We start from the raw sequence: 16475 nt of genomic DNA, 5'->3' as shown, positions 1-16475 counted from the left end.
ATTGTCGAACGTAACAAACTTATATATTATAGTAATATCATATATATAAAACTAACATAAAAATAATAGATGAAGTTACTGAAAAAATACACAACTTCACAGCTGGACTAATATTTAGACAGAGTTCTAGGTGACCTAACCTTTCTGCTATGCTCATCATTGATCTTCCTACTTTTCAATTGTTCACATTAGGCTCGGAAAATGCAAAAATCAATCAAAATATATCTAAATCGACTCACACTTTAAAAGCTGTTACATATATTGTTAAGAAATTTATTACTTTTTTTTATTAAATATATTTAAAATCGTATATATCTTGAAAATTATAACTTGTTATTTAAAGACATCCCGTCATTAACAAAGTACACGGCAAATCGATATCTCATGGTGTTAAGAGGAGATATTATTTAAGAAAAGAATTCTCAAAACAAGGGTCACCCAAAATGCACCATATGCATTTATTTGTTATATAAAATCAGTCCAAATTTCTATTAAGAAAGTTTTAAAATAAAAAAGAATTATTAAGAAAATTTTAAAATAAAAAAATAAAGTTGATGAAAGTTAAATACATATATTATATATACATTAAAAGATACTCAATATTAATCGAATATAAATAATACAATTTTATTATAGAAATTTTCCGAAATTCTTACTAGCTCCATCTCTCGATCCCTATCAGACAAAACTGACCAACAAAAATTAATATAAATGGAAGAAAGAGATAAAGAAAGAGACAAATGCAAAAGTGGGGTAAATACAAGGAACATCTATTCAGTTGCTATCGCAACTAGCAAATAAAAGCAATTTTTAAATGGATAGGATTTTCAACGAACGACGTCGTTGGCAGCGTCCATCTCATCAAACGACGGCGTTCTGTTCTTCTCTTACCAACTTCTCGTCACTTTCTTCTTCCTCAATCCATTTCAACTGTTGCAGAGAGAGAGAAAGAGATTATTAATAATTAAATAAACAGAAGATATTTTCATTACTTTGCCGACCATACATAAAATATCTTTCCCCAAAAACTTCATTACCGGAAAAAAGGTCAAAAAGTACGAAAAAACCCACCGCCTTTATCCTCCATTTCTTCACATATACCTTCTTATCTGAGGCTAAAATTGACTTACCACTACTCGGTTCTCTGTGTTGGTTGGTCAACCGGTAGTATTCAGCTCCGATCACCAGTTCCGGTAACTGGTAACCATTGGTGAGAAAGCTTTGGGATGTAAATCGAGCTTAGTTTGAGCTGAATCTGAGGTAGCAGACGAAATGGATCGAGGTCCGGGACCGTGTATGGATATGCCGATCATGCACGATAGTGACCGGTACGATTTTGTTAGAGATATCGGGTCGGGTAACTTTGGCGTTGCGAGGTTGATGACAGATAAGCAGACTAAAGAGCTAGTTGCTGTCAAGTACATCGAAAGAGGCGATAAGGTTAGTTCCCTCTCTAAAATTTGGATTTGTAGAATTAGTTTTATCTGGTGTTGGCAGTTGGTAAGATATTTTTGTGCAATCAATGTTTCTGGTGTTAGTTTGGGTTGTATTCTTTCTTTGCAAACCTTGCCTAGATAAGCAGATGAATGCAAGTTTGGTCGGTTCGTTTTATATAGAAAGTTTTGAATCATACCATACTTTAATTATAAGTGCAGATGAACATTGGTAATACTTGTACTCTGTACTTGTAATCTTAGATCTGCCTTTGATAAATTCTGAATGTTAAATGAGGTAGTTCATTGGTGAGAGTTTCCGGAACTACTTTTTAGCAGATTTATTTATAGCAGGATAGTTATGACAAGTTCGTTGAACTCTTTAACAGATTAAGAACGATGTTTATTTCCTGCTGTTTTGGGTAACTATCAAAATGATTATCTGAAAGAGGCTGATTTTGCTTCAACTTTGTATTCTGGTAGTTGTAGTAACATGTACCACTTGATAATTTTTTTGTACACTCGGTGCTAATCAATTTACTGCTCTAACTGTCTGGGAAAGGTTCTGCTTAAGAAATCTTCTGGCTGGTTTCTCAAGAAAAGTAAACCTGGACTTTACTCGATTCCAGAAGCTATAACTCAAGAGGTGAAAATTGTGCAAGATGATACAAAGAGACTACAACTCATACCACAAAAAATACTAGGTGGTTCTTCCTATTTGTCCAAGTTCTTATAGGCAGAGTTACCCAATACATGTGTTTGTATGAGGTTGCAGGTACCTTGTGGAGTGTTAGTCGAGGTGCACGCAAGTTGGCATGACATGACTCTTATAGAAAAAAGAGACTACAACTCATGCCCCTCAAGTTCTCAACAACTGTGAGACTTTATGACACTGATCCCCACGTCTAGGACTAAATATTTGGAGTGCAAGTAATGTAAATGTCAGTCCAGCATTGAGTAACTAACATCATGGATGAGTCTGGCTCTGGTTCCCTGTTCGGAAGTTGGACTCAACTCAACAATAGAAGTTAGTGCTAGAGATGGGGATAGAACAAAACCATATAGAGAGACAGTAACTCATGCCCCAAATGGTTGGGCCTCTAACATAATTTGAGCATATTTAGACAATAAGTGTGTATGGAACCCTCATACTCGTGTTTGTGAATATATTAGACATCCCCATATGTAGATAATCTGAGGAATGGAGAGTTACAGTAAAGTTATTACAGTAAAATTATTCATTCCAGTGGATTTTTAGTTGCAAAATGTATTAACTAATTGTGGCATATGGTCTTCCAGGCTGTATGCACGCCTTTCTATTTAGGTATTACCGGTTAACTGTAATCATGTGCCTACAGCCATGTTTTGCCTTGAGTTACTTGTGCTTTAACATGTTTATATTCTTTCTTGACCTACAGTTACAATAATGTGTTTCTACAACCAAAAAGATGTATTTGATATTTCTAAAGATATTTGTGCTCTTTAGGCAAAATAATTGCAACAAAATAACAATAATGAAATATGTAAACAAATAAAACCATAAGTATTGATGAAACTTTGTATTGGATTGTACTCCAATGCTTAAATGTGACATGGTCTACTGCTTGCAATTGTAGACCTTTAAATGGAGCAACTGCTAGTCTCTCCCTTCGACACATTAGATGAAAGGATCAATTCAACAGTATGATGACAAGTTAGTTGTGGATATTATATCAGCTCCATATGACACTGCTCATTTCTTCTCCCATCTTCTGGCTTGCAGATAGATGAAAACGTTCAGCGGGAGATAATCAATCACAGGTCGCTGAGGCATCCTAACATAATTAGGTTCAAAGAGGTTTGCCATTGACTACCCCTTTAGATCCTAGATAGGTGGTTATACTTTTATGACTGGTTTGCTTGAAATTTCACGCTAGGTGATTCTGACGCCAACTCATCTCGCTATTGTGATGGAGTATGCATCTGGTGGGGAGCTTTTTGAGAGAATCTCTAATGCAGGGCGCTTCAATGAGGATGAGGTATTTAATCTGCTAATATTATAGAACACTGCGGTTACAGCTGTGCGAGATTTATGAGGTTACATAATCTCTTCCTGCTCAGGCTCGCTTCTTCTTCCAGCAACTTATATCTGGTGTCAGCTACTGTCACTCCATGGTATGGACTTCCCTGAAATATTTTCTCAGTTTCTTTCAGTTTCATTAAATGTGGAGATCTTGGAAATTTATTAAGCATGTTTGTGTTCTATTTCTTCTCGAAGCAAGTATGTCATCGGGACTTGAAGCTGGAAAATACGTTGCTTGATGGAAGCCCTGCTCCTCGGCTAAAAATTTGTGATTTTGGGTATTCCAAGGTAATTGGTCCGCCCCATCATTAGCCTCTGACAGGACAATCTAGGTGGTCTGAATTTTATAAAAAGGTACATATGCAGCTGTATACATGTATTCCCCGGTTTCTTAATCAAGAACTTGCACTTTTTGCAGTCTGCTCTGCTGCATTCACAGCCAAAATCAACTGTGGGAACTCCTGCATATATTGCACCAGAAGTGTTGTTGAGGAAAGAATACGATGGCAAGGTAAATTGGTTTAATGCGTCAGTACTGTCACTTCATGTAACAAAGTAATAACGGCAAGTACCAATAATTTTTGTTGTGGAATTTTCTTTTCTGATGCATATGAATCCTTCTTGCACTTCCCAATTGGGATATTATTTGACTGACATTTACTTGTTGTCTTGTCTGGACTATCCAGCTGAGTATGCTTCCTGTCCGCCAAAAAAGGGCAGATGGTTTTCGTGATGAACAGAGGCATAACTGGATTCAGTAGATTACTTTACTTGACCCCCCTTCCATTAGTGTGCTCCAAAAAGGAGGAGCAAATAGGATAGGAGGATAGGAGTGTGCACACGTTCGCCACAGGACTCTTGCCCGCCAAAAAAAAAAAGAAGAAGAAAGAAGAATGAATAGATTATGAATTTGAGCCATCTTAAAGGTACCTAAGGGAGCTTATAGAACTACATATCTGGGTGACTGAAATATAAAGAAAGCTGAAACTAATTAAAGGAGCATCTGTGGCCCATTTCACTTGAGGTTGCATTATGTTGGGGTAAGCAATCTTGTAATTTCAGCTAATCTAAGTTCATATCCTTTTTGAGGATTTGACCTTATCTCCACACAATAGCTAGTCTAGTCCTGTTATTTGTTGTTATGCTATATACGTAAAAGTGAGGTTCAAGAAGTTGGGAGATTCTGTTCAGAAAAATGAATCACAGTTATAAATTCAGAAACAAAACCTTGCTATTTTCTGAACCCAAGTTCCAAAGGATTAGGTTCTGTTAGCGCTGGCCATTTGGACAACCTCTAATGTTGGTTCCTGTTAACCAACCTTCTCAAAATGTAATATAAAAATTAGGCTTTGTGTGTGTTCATATAGTGAAGGGATGTTGCGTTTCTGATGGAGGAGAAGTGGAAGGACGAACACTTCTATTGCAGAGAAGTCACAAACAAAGTAATGTAACTAGAAGCTACCTCAACTTTCTCTGTAACTAGCTTATGTAGGTTTGTGATGGCTTAAATAGTAAAGGATATTTCTGTTGCCGGATTTAGGGTATCTGGTGGGTTTTACTTTGAAAGCAAGTTTCACGGGAATTTGTTTATATTCTAGCTAATTAATTTTGTTTCGTGACTTGGTGGCTATAAAAGATTAGTTTGGTTATCATCCATGAATTTTACCCTTAACCATGGCCTTGTAACACATGTGTCAAGTCTTTTTTCTTTCGAGGATGTTAAAACCTCATTCTAAAGTACATCTTTAATTTTTATTTTGATGTGTTGAGTACTTGCTTTTTTATCAATTATGGTTGCTTACTTTTGCACTTTGCAGTAGAATATCACTGATTGTTTTTATTTCAGATTGCAGATGTCTGGTCGTGTGGAGTGACATTGTATGTCATGTTAGTGGGTGCTTACCCTTTTGAGGATCCTGATGAACCAAAAGATTTTCGGAAGACGATCAATGTACATCTTTATCATTTGCATGAATTTTGTTCCACTTTCTAGTGGATTTTTTATTAAAATAAAATTTTATCTGCTTTTTGCTACACAGAGGATCCTGAGCGTGCAGTATTCTGTTCCTGAGAACATTCAGATATCTGAGGAATGTCGCCACTTAATCTCAAGGATCTTTGTTGGAGATCCGGCACAGGTTAGTGAGGTTTTAAGAGTAATCAGTACACAGAAGTGAGTAGATAAGAGTTTTGGAATGTTTCTGCTGTGATTGCATTGGGACTTCAATTATGATTGATCTGGACCAATCTTGCCTATTGTTGTAGTTGCGTACCACTTAAGGCATCTCTTTAAATATGTTATTCCAAGTTCCTTCTTATATAGACCTGTTTGACTGGCAGGAGGTTGAAGAATATAATTTGACTAGTGTATTGTACTCGTAATAGTAGGAAATACATACACTAATTATAGAAGAACTTAAACTGGGAAGAAGAGAACAATAGCCAGAATCTTGTAGTTTCTTAAGTGTGAAAAACATTTTGAGATACTGCAAAAAGGGCGCTACATAGTTGTCTTGAAGATAATATAGACTGTAGTTGTCACTTATTCTTAAGTCATCTTTCTTTTGCACATGGCACAGAGGATCACAATGCCTGAAATCAGGAATCATGTATGGTTTTTGAAGAATCTTCCAGCGGACTTAATAGACGATAAGATGATTAGTGATCAGTTTGAAGAACCTGATCAACCAATGCAGAGCATTGATACGATCATGCAAATAATCTCAGAGGCAACAGTACCACCAATTGGCTTGTATAACTTGGAAATGATGGACGATGACATGGATGACTTGGATTCAGAGCCTGATCTTGATATTGATAGCAGCGGGGAGATCATATATGCAATGTGAGTGCATGCCAAGCTTGTGAAAAGGAAGTTGTATCCACAATCTTAGAACATTTCTGGACTTGTTGGTGTGCAAGGCTTAGAGATTGTTGAATGCTCAGTAACATGAAAATGGGGGTATTTACAATGTTTGTAATTAGTCAAGTTCTTATCCTGAAAGGGGCTTTTAGTCTGCCCATGAATTATTTCTTCTATTACCATAGGAGGAATTGGCTGAAAAAGTAATGGAGTTCCCATACTTGAGTTCATAATCTCTTTATAATGTCATACAGTGTTGTTCTTTTGTAACTCTGTACTTTCTTATATGCGTTTGTGTCAAAACAAATTATGTGCTCTTTCTGGTTTTTGTAAGTTAAGATGCTTAATAGTCTTAGGGCTTGTGTATGAGTATGACTATGTTTGTTAGCCCAAAATTTCCTTTGTATAGTACTAACTAATCCTTCTAGTTGATCTATTTCCTTGGTAGTTAAGTACGCTTTCCCTACAATGGTCAAGTGATATCGAAGTCCTAAAGTTTAACTTTTGTCGCACCATCAGATTGTTGGTACAAGAAATTATTGGAGGTAATGACCATCCAGGAGGAGCAGAACAGCAAAAACTCAACTCTAAAATAAGTTAAGGTCTAAATTGTATGAATTTTCGCAGTCCATGATGCTTCATTCAAGTCCAACCGAATTCATTCAATATTATGTTAAGATCACACATTTCTGTTGGAAAAAACAATGCATTAACTACACAATCAAATACAACAACAGATCAGCCCCATCGAAGGTTCTTTGCTAATGAACCCTATATTCCTTTCGACGAAGAAGCATCTGCTTTAATGTTCAGATAAATTATATTGTTTTTTATTGTTATATAACATCACATATCTTTAATTTGAATGACGAACTTGGGGAAAAGTATGACACAGGGAAGAGTTGCTATGAAATTAAGTAAAGATAAAATGGCAAAAACATATATCAAGGTAATGAGACAAAACATAGTATTAAAACTAACAATAAAAAATACAATATGGGTAACCATCCAAACAATGTGTAAAACTCGAAACTTACATCAGTCCATTGTGCTACTAGCTTTTCCGCATTTCAACTGTAGCGACAGCTCCTAATGAGTTATTAGTATAACCAATCTAGAGAAAAAAATGAACAAGAACAAAACAGATTTTTTTCATTAATAGTTGTTACATTGGAATACATCAAATAGGAATCTACACACACATAGACCAGTCATACAACTAAACATAACAACGAAGCATTGAAGACTATTAATGATACATGTAAATACAATAGAGACACTTAACATAGGAGTTGATCTTCACTAAACAAAGTAAAAAAAAAGAAGAAGAAACACACTACTTTGCGTCTACAGAGACTTAATTAAACCTTCTTTAAGAGCAGCATATTTACAAATTCACTGAAAACAATGGTGGATGAAATTATTATAACCTTCACCTTCGGCACTTTCAGCTCGTTTTGTTCTAGTCCAGAAGTCTCCTCAAGAAACATCCTATCACTTGTCACTCTTGATCAAGTTATCCCAGTGTTTCCTTTGCACTATCCACCCAATTTCAAGTTCCACCAAAGTGAGTGTTTCAGAAGCATCTCACTTAAAATCAGAGAAATTATGATCTATGCAGCAAATTCAAATTGATATGTTCCTCCATCACAGTGATTCTCAGATTCTTCAGATGTTCCTTAACAGATTCCCATAAATAGGCTGTTTCTTCATCACATACAATGTCTTCCAACTTTACTAGTTTTTGCAGAGAATCGGGCAGCTTATCAATACCCAGGGAACTTCCCATGCAAAGAGTCTGTAAAGAACAGAGTTGATCCATTTCCAATGGCAAGTCATCCATCTCCACACAATCATATACGTCAAGAAATTTCAATTTAATAAGTTTTACTATAGACTTTGGCAACTCAGCCAAATTTGTGCAAGAATGAAGCCTTAGTACTTCCAAATTTGTCAACTTCCCAAGCTCTTCCGGAAGGGAAACCAGTTCGTGACAATAACAGATACTGAGCCTTTTAAGATCAACAAGATCACATATTTCAGCTGGTACTTTTGTTAAATCGCTGCAGTACTCGATATTCATCTCAACGAGTTTTGGCCACATATAAGACATCTTGGCAGCAGAGTTCTCAAATGCCTCCCTGATTTCACACATGTTCAGGGAGATTTTGCGCAAATTTGGTAGCTGCAGATTGGCTGACATAATGGATGTAACAGAGATGCGTTCCAGGTTGATTCTCTTAAGATTGAGCAGAGAACAAAGCTGAAAATTATTCAACTTGGCTGGGAAGAAACCATTGTTTGTCACAACCAGTGTCTTCAATTGGCTCATCTGCTCTATAAAAGGGGGTAATTTGTAGGTCCTTGTTTCAAAGTTCAACACAAGTACTTCAACTTTAGGAAATTGCACGCCATGCCAGTTACAGGAGAAATCTTCATCTGAAATTCGGATTCAAGAATAACAGAGAAATAGAAGACATCTCAAATTTTGACCGAAAAGGAAGAGAAGGGATGGATAACAAACCTGTGACAATAGACAAAACCTCCGCTTGAAGTGGTTGAAGTCTCTGTTCAAACCACCACCTAGGAAAGTCATTCCCCTTGATGTTGATATATATTCTCATTCTCTCTTCTACCGGCTTCTCATCACACTGGTGTATGACCAGTTCTCTCAGCATATCATGCTGCTGTACGTAATGCAAGTTATGTAAGCCAAGAACTGCTCGTGCATCCTGTCTGTGAATCAGCATGAATGAAGTTCAAATCAGATATTCAAGTAGGAATCTATTCAAGGATATCAGCTAACTTGATAAGTTCAACAATCCAAGGCACAGAAGAAGTTGAGTATACTCCAAAAAGGTGGAACCAGGATATAACGAAGCCAGCCACTGTAATGTTATACTGGCGGAACTCTATGAGTTACTATTATTTGATCTCATGAAATTTACTGTAAAAATTTTCTCCAAAATAATTTCGAAGGTGGAATATAATTCTCATGGCTTCAGCACATTAGATATGAAGTAGCAAAAACAACACAGTTTCAAGACAAAATTGAAGCCAGCTATACCTTGCAAGGGCGAGATTAACCAGGTTTTGTGAAGAAAGTTCAAGGAAGATGGCCATTGCAGTGATGCCATCTTCGTCTAGATTGTATCGTTCCACCCACATATCCAAAAGAGCAGCAGGATGAATTCTTTGATCTTCAGGAAATGATCCTAAATCCAGGTAGCAGTCTCTTAATGTAGTTGTTTCTCTGCTGTGAAGAACTTTTTCATTCAAGGCATCAATGCTGGCTTGCAAAGAACGAAGCAGATCATTCTCAGTAGGGAAGAGAATTTGCCTTTTAGACTGCATCATTACTCTGTTAGACCATATCACCTCAGACTGGCCACACAATGAACGGCCTACAACTCTAAGAGCCAGTGGAAAACCGCCACAACTTCTCACCACCTGCCATTGTATGCCATCATTTAGATCCACAAAGCAGAGAAATTTATAAAGTTATATGAATTAGGGAACTATATTATTTAGAAGAGATACATTTTCACTCTCTAACATTTCTAGCACATGCACAATAGTGTTTTACATATAGATTTCACATGTATTCATCACTAAAGAATTAGTCAAAAGACCTTTGTAAACGTAGATAGCCTTTTACCTTATGAACAAGATTAAGCCGCACATCAGGGCTGCCATCTTTAAAAGCTGAAATGCAGAAGAGATCCTTTGCATCCTCCTCGCTCAAAAGCTTTAATTTATATGTATCAAATTTCGGAAATACATATCTCGAAGTAACCAAAATCTTAAAATCAGATATCTGTAATTTAAGATGATCGATGACGAACTCTGATTCAGACCAAACATCATCCAGCACCAGTAATATTGGTTGAGAAGTGATTCCCCCAAGGAGGTTGTTGAGTTTGCAGACTGCATCATGCTCATTAGCAAACTCTGGAACCCTGAAGCCTTTCTTCTCAAAGATTTCCCCAACAATGCGTTTGATGTTCGGTGTTTTGGTAACAGTGACAAAAAAGATGTTGTCCCTGTATATGGCTGTTAAGAGACAATTAGATCAAATATGCTGAAAATCGGCAATAAGCTTAATATGACATAAGAACATGATACAACATTAATAACAACTAGTCTTGCCATAATTTCAATAATCTGCATAGCCTATAAGTGGAATCACAAAAAAAGAATCTACTATATTTCTCCTTTTATGGGGTCAGCAAGCTAGTTTTTAGGTATGAAGGGCTTTCTTCCACACACATCAAAAGCATATTGTGACACCAGAGAAAAAGGAAAAGCTATACAACTGTATCATAGATACATTAATTCGCAATCCAGAACACAATTTATGTTTTTGTTGCCTAATAAGAAAACACAACCTTATGTTCGTGTGAAGTGTTTTTGGTTCCTATCATCCTATGCAATCATAAAACCAAAACACATACATCAAAATTCAACTGATAAACCGACATAGTAAGAATCAATTAAGTTAAAAGGAAATCAATCCAGGCAGCATTTAAATTTATGTTATTCTAAGACAAACAAGAGAATTAGCTAACTGAAGTTACAAAGGCATGCATCTTACAAACTAGAAAGGACTAACTTAACAGCAATATCAGTGTAAGATACTAACATTTAATATGGCAAACAATAAATAAACAATACCTTTGATATCATCCTCTTGACAAAGCCTTGCTGCCAAAGTAGTTTTTCCACAGCCAGGAGGAGCAGAAAGAACCAGCACTTGATCTTTCTCCTGAAGCACCTTCAATTTCTGTTTCAATTCATGAAGTGGGACTTCAAATCCAACCATAGAATCAGAAACTTGAGGCACACCTGACAATCCTGAAAACCCAAAACTAGAACCATTCATCCACCCTGAAGAAGCACTAGAATTTGTAAATCCAATACTACTCCCGGATCTCGTCAATGAAACATCTCTCATCATCGAGTGGATCTCCTCCAATTTCTTGCCATTTTCATTAACCTTAACCAGAATCTGTTTACTATCCCTAACCACCTGAATTAAACCGTGTATCTGGCAGAACTTCACTAGTGAATTATCCAACTTCGTCAGTTTCCTGGAGTAACTCCACTTCTTCAAAGGGTCGCAGCGTTTAATCTTGGAACACTTGCGGACTAGCTCTTCACCTTTCATCAACTGCTTCTTAAACATGTCTATTTCTTCATCACGGCCGTCTAGGGCCTCGTTTAGCCTCTCAATGTCATGGAATACTGGTTTGATGTCAGTTAATGTCTGCTTCAAGCTGAGGAATTTGGACCGGAAAGTGGCAATGTTTACGCCAAAATCAATAACTGCTTTGAGGAGTTGGTCGAAGACTGGACCCAAAGCAGCTCCTCCCAAGAGAGCTGCTGCCATTGCTACGTAACACTGCAAAACGGATTATTTTGGGGGAAGTCGAGTGAAGTATAGCAGTAGGTCGTGTTGTAGATATTAAATCATTCATTGGTGAGAATGATTTTGGAAAAGAGATGGCAATTGGTCGGAAGTTCCCACTCAATTTGACTTTTGAGGTCGTCCACTATAAATCTTCCTTCTTTCTCCATTTGCTCCCTTCAGTTTCTTTATGTGTACACGATACTCCCTCCATTTCAAATTAGCTATTTTTAGCTTATTTCTTAGTAATTCTTTTCAAAAGAAAAAAAAATTCTATTTTATATTTAGTAAATTCAAAAGAAAAAAAGTAAATCACAGAAATTAAAGCAATGAAAATGAAAAAATTACTGAAATGCACATCTTATATATTTTTTTTTTATTTTTAATATCTTCTTCTATTTCTAATTTTTTTTAAAAATCCTTGTTTCTCTCCTAATATATTTAATATATCCAAGCTATATATCAATATATGTAAGCCAATATTTAATGTATCCAATTTATTTTATGATGTATCCGAACAAATTTAATATATTTAAACTACATATATTCAATTTATATTATAATGTATTCGAAATACTCTTTAATTTATTCAAAAGGTACAAATCTTAAAAGATTATAGTAATTAAAAAGAAATTATTGTGATTAAAAAAATAAAAATAAAATATATTTTACCCTTTACGAGTTTATAAATATACATAGCAGAATTGGAGTACAGGAATTTGTACCAAACCACTTGGTTTTTTTCTAAAGCATAAGGGTCCAACGGCAATTTGAGCAATTAAAACCAATATATAAAGTGATTTGACACACTATTCAACACCCCCACTATTCTATGTTAATTAAATTGGCATGTTCAGAAAATTATTCAAAAACATAAACTTAAATTTGCTAATGCCCTTTGGTTAAATTATAAATATTAGTGAAAAATAGTGTAACCTATCTCCTATAATATATAAATCTTCACTTAAAAAAAAAGGAAAACAGGAAACTTATATATTTTGAACAACAATAAAAATATCAGAAATTCACTTGATACGAATTGCCAAGTTTAAGCGATACCCGTGCAAATCTAGTTACCAAGAGTAAGTTGACGAGTACTCCAATCCTATTTAATCTCTTGATGCTTCCGTAAAAACATTGTTATTACTACTAATAACCAAGTAAAAACTAACTAAAAATATATACCGACTACTCATTTTTTTTCTTTTTCTTCTGCTGCAACTTGCTCTTCATTTTTTTGACCCTCTCCGCTATGGAGCTGTAATACATGCGACATCTCTCAGTCGCCGCGCTGTTATATATGTGGCATCGGACCCTTGCTCGCTGCCCCAAGTCCTTAAGTCTGTCTTCATATTTCACATATACAACTGGTACAGTCAGTCCCATCACAATACCTGCATTACCAGGTACAACACACATATAGTACAGTACTAAAACATAAGTAGGTAAATAAATTACTTACTAGTTTAATCATATAAGTAGTATTGTAATTACCAATGTAGAGAAGCGTAAGTAAATCTAAGTAACTTGCCACAACAGAAAGCAATCCCAAAGAAGCTACAGTCCCAGCAAAGACGAACCACTCTCTCTTGGTACTCACGCTAAACAGAAACCTCAGGCTATTCTCAACTGATTCACGAAATTTGATTCCTGCTTCCACAACTGATTCATCGCTTATGTACATCCTTGACATGTCCAGGGGGTCTCTGCAAAAATGTATCACCACATCATTATTAGCTGATTCTCATGTTCATATAAGAGGCAAAAAACAGTCTTCTCGATTGGTATCATTCATTCAACTGCATTGAAGAACAAAAAATGACAAAGACCCTCTTTCGGAATGTTAACATAGCGCTAAGGCCTAATCATGCCTTAGTTTCACAATGACAGATGATACTGAAAATACAGCACTGCACTTCGCCCCTGAACAATTGTCACAAAATCATATTTCATCCCATTAACAGAATTTCCCGCAATCACCTATATAGACGAATGATCTACACCCATTAGCTAATTGAGGTAAACTTGCGTTTGTTAGGTTTTGGAGCCTGATTAATATTTGATGTACTGTTCATTCTCCATTTTTTCTTTGTAACTGTTCATACTCTGAATGATTAATATATACCCCACCGCCGTGGAAGTTTACCCACGGTGTGTTACCACGAACTATTGATTTCTCTCTTTGTCTCTAGATCTCTCATCTCTCTCAAAAATTCTTGTGTTCTTTATTCATCAAACGTTTGTGGGAATTCGATCCTAACAATGTTAGTTCAATAATTTTAATATGGTAAAAACAATTTTTTGACCTTACTTATGTGTGTTTAGAGTGGGTGAGTTTGTCATTTTATTTTTGTTACCAAAGAGTAGTAGTATTGCAGTCCTATTAATTTATGTCATAGTGAACCAAACAAACCAAGTCGTCTCGAATTCGATCCCCTTCGTTAGAAGAGGCTTTAAAACTCCCATGTTGGACACCAGATGAAAAAACAAAAAATAAATTATTATAGAGAAAAAAGTTTAACTTGCTACAACTCCCACATAACATAAAGCATTTATGCTAAAAAGAGAAAATAAAGAAAGCTTACTTCCCCAAGAGCATATGTATGTTGCCCCATAAAAAGGTGGAAACGATGAGGAACATGGCGATCCATGAAAACAGCGTTATAAAGGTCAATCCATAGACTTCAAGTGCCAGCCATATCGCTGTAGCTGCTAATAGTGCAGCAACAGTATAACTCTTCCTCTTCCATAAAATTACATCTCTGAGTATATCTGAAAATATATAAATATGTAACAATTCATCTTAATTAGCAACTTCAATTGCACCAGCCAAGGTGAAGGCAACAAGACTAGCTGTGAAGGACAAATGTCGGAGGCAGGCTTTAGCATATGTTTTCGGCGTAGTAACTTTGGCCCCAAAACATAAATATGCTGCGCGACAATTCATTAAATAGGTTCAAAAATTGAATTCAGAACCTAACTAATTATTGATGCTTCTTTGTCCAAGAATCCAGAAATTATTAAGTTATATTAGGATTAAGTTATATAAAATGCTAATTAAAGCTTAATAAAAAGAGATTTAGTTGAAATCTCACATTAAAATAACCTGAAATACCAATTTTACACAGGAAATATAAAGTGATGCGACTATAAACCTGTACTAGTTTTGCCAACATTTACATCAGGTGTTGGAGAGTCTGTTGAAGTGTGCAGGTTGGATTCTGCAAAGAAATAATTAAAAAAAAGAAGAGATTAGACAAAAAGGCACAATTAAAGAATTAGGAAATCTGTGGAATTATTAACCTGAATCTGAATGGTTTTCAAGTTGAGGAGTTGGAGAATCTGTTGAAGTAGTAGTCTGCTGCATACTGAAGGCTGGATTCACCAAAGCAAATTGTTACGAGGAATTGAAAAAATGTGAAGGTTGATTTTTAAAGAATCGGGGAATGGAGATAAACACATAACAGATGGCGCTCAAGTGAAGGAAACGTGGAGGGCATGCAGGGATTGTTATCTCAATGGGCTGCTTCTAAGCAAAAACCATGCGCGTGCGCCCATTATAAGTCGCAAGAACGATCTCGCTGCTATATTAGAAATGTCGTTTTTTAAAAAATAAACGAGGTACCTTTTAGTCTATATTATCTAAAATTGTTGTCTTAATATGAGTTGTGGTATATTTCGTGGTGTATTTCACCTTTAGTTAGAGGTTTTGGAGTCGAATTTTTTATATGTAAAAAACTCTATTGAGAGTGTCAAACTAAATGACCCTGTAAAGCATAATTTAAATTCGGAAAAGGGCCTAAAATACTCTCAAAGTATTGAAAATAGTACAAAATTACCCTTCATCCACCTATTGGCTCCAAAATGTCCTTCCCACCCACCTATTGGGTCCAAAATATCCTTGTCATCCACCTTTTGGTTCAAAATTGACCACTTATTTAACGGTTTTATATTTAAACTATTTAAATATTTTTTAAAAATACGTGGCGCTCAACTATTTGTTATAATTTAACTTATTAGTGTAATTTATAAATCAATCCACTACCCACCCATTACTAATTAAATCCCTCTAAATTAATGAACCCGTCACATTATTAATGCAAGCTACTGCCAATTGAGTGTTTTTTAAAAATATAGAAGTAAATTATCATACATTCAAGTGGCTACATAAAAATCACCGATAAACTTAAAAGTCTGACTATGTTCATCTTAATTATTCTTACGTCTCAATTATGTGATGTTACTTCATAGGTAACTTTTTTTCAAAATAATATATTAAAGGTTTTAAAATAAATCATAAATATTTATAAAATTATATTTAAAAAAAGTGCATGAATTAATTCGGGATGTATTATTTCTTTACCTTTAATCATAAATTTCTAATTCAATTTTGAAAGAAAGTGTCCTCCTAAATAAGCGGCTCAACCTAAATTTAATTGGGGCTTCGATTCGGACTCGAATAATTTTGAATGTCATTTTCAGTAATCTATAATTTCATCGTGTTTAGTAGTGTTTATGACGATTTTGATATTATAATTGAATTATTAATTGAGTGAGGTTTAGTTAGTAATGAGTGGATAGTGAATTGGTTTATAAATTATATTAATAAATTAAAATTATAACTAATAGTTGAAAGCCCATTATTTAAAAAAAATATTTAAAGATTTTAATTTTAAAACAATTAAAAAATGGTCAATTTTGAACCCAAAG

The 16475-nt window shown here is 35.2% G+C and overlaps 3 protein-coding genes across 4 annotated transcripts; 1 reads left to right on the top strand and 2 right to left on the bottom strand.

The window, feature by feature from the left end:
• Positions 1-894: 894 nt before the first annotated feature.
• Positions 895-6745, top strand: LOC107010318 (serine/threonine-protein kinase SRK2I). 2 transcript variants are annotated; one of them, XM_027914840.1, is made up of 10 exons: positions 895-1440; positions 3050-3114; positions 3196-3270; positions 3350-3451; positions 3534-3587; positions 3691-3783; positions 3914-4006; positions 5342-5446; positions 5535-5633; positions 6075-6745. In XM_027914840.1, exons 2-10 carry the CDS (start codon positions 3058-3060, stop codon positions 6342-6344), a joined length of 948 nt encoding a protein of 315 aa, XP_027770641.1. In that variant the 5' UTR covers positions 895-1440; positions 3050-3057; the 3' UTR covers positions 6345-6745. The 2 variants fall into 2 exon arrangements, with proteins under 2 accessions (XP_027770641.1, XP_015065081.1); XM_015209595.2 differs by lacking the exon at positions 3050-3114 and having other exon boundaries at positions 900-1440.
• Positions 6746-7572: 827 nt separating this feature from the next.
• Positions 7573-11747, bottom strand: LOC107010308 (probable disease resistance protein At5g66900). Its single transcript, XM_015209583.2, has 5 exons — positions 11033-11747; positions 10017-10411; positions 9426-9808; positions 8883-9094; positions 7573-8797 (listed from the first exon to the last, which is right to left on the bottom strand). Exons 1-5 carry the CDS (start codon positions 11745-11747, stop codon positions 7965-7967), a joined length of 2538 nt encoding a protein of 845 aa, XP_015065069.1. The 3' UTR covers positions 7573-7964.
• Positions 11748-12776: 1029 nt separating this feature from the next.
• LOC107010320 (reticulon-like protein B13) lies at positions 12777-15266 on the bottom strand. Its single transcript, XM_027914841.1, has 5 exons — positions 15069-15266; positions 14921-14986; positions 14351-14537; positions 13260-13471; positions 12777-13159 (listed from the first exon to the last, which is right to left on the bottom strand). The coding sequence occupies exons 1-5, from the start codon at positions 15130-15132 to the stop codon at positions 12954-12956; spliced, it is 735 nt and encodes a 244-aa protein (XP_027770642.1). The 5' UTR covers positions 15133-15266; the 3' UTR covers positions 12777-12953.
• Between the last annotated feature and the right edge of the window lie 1209 nt (positions 15267-16475).

This window comes from Solanum pennellii, chromosome 2 (assembly GCF_001406875.1).
Source record: "Solanum pennellii chromosome 2, SPENNV200".
NCBI classification, from domain to species: Eukaryota; Viridiplantae; Streptophyta; class Magnoliopsida; order Solanales; family Solanaceae; genus Solanum; species Solanum pennellii.
This window is presented reverse-complemented; position numbering and strand designations above follow the sequence as displayed.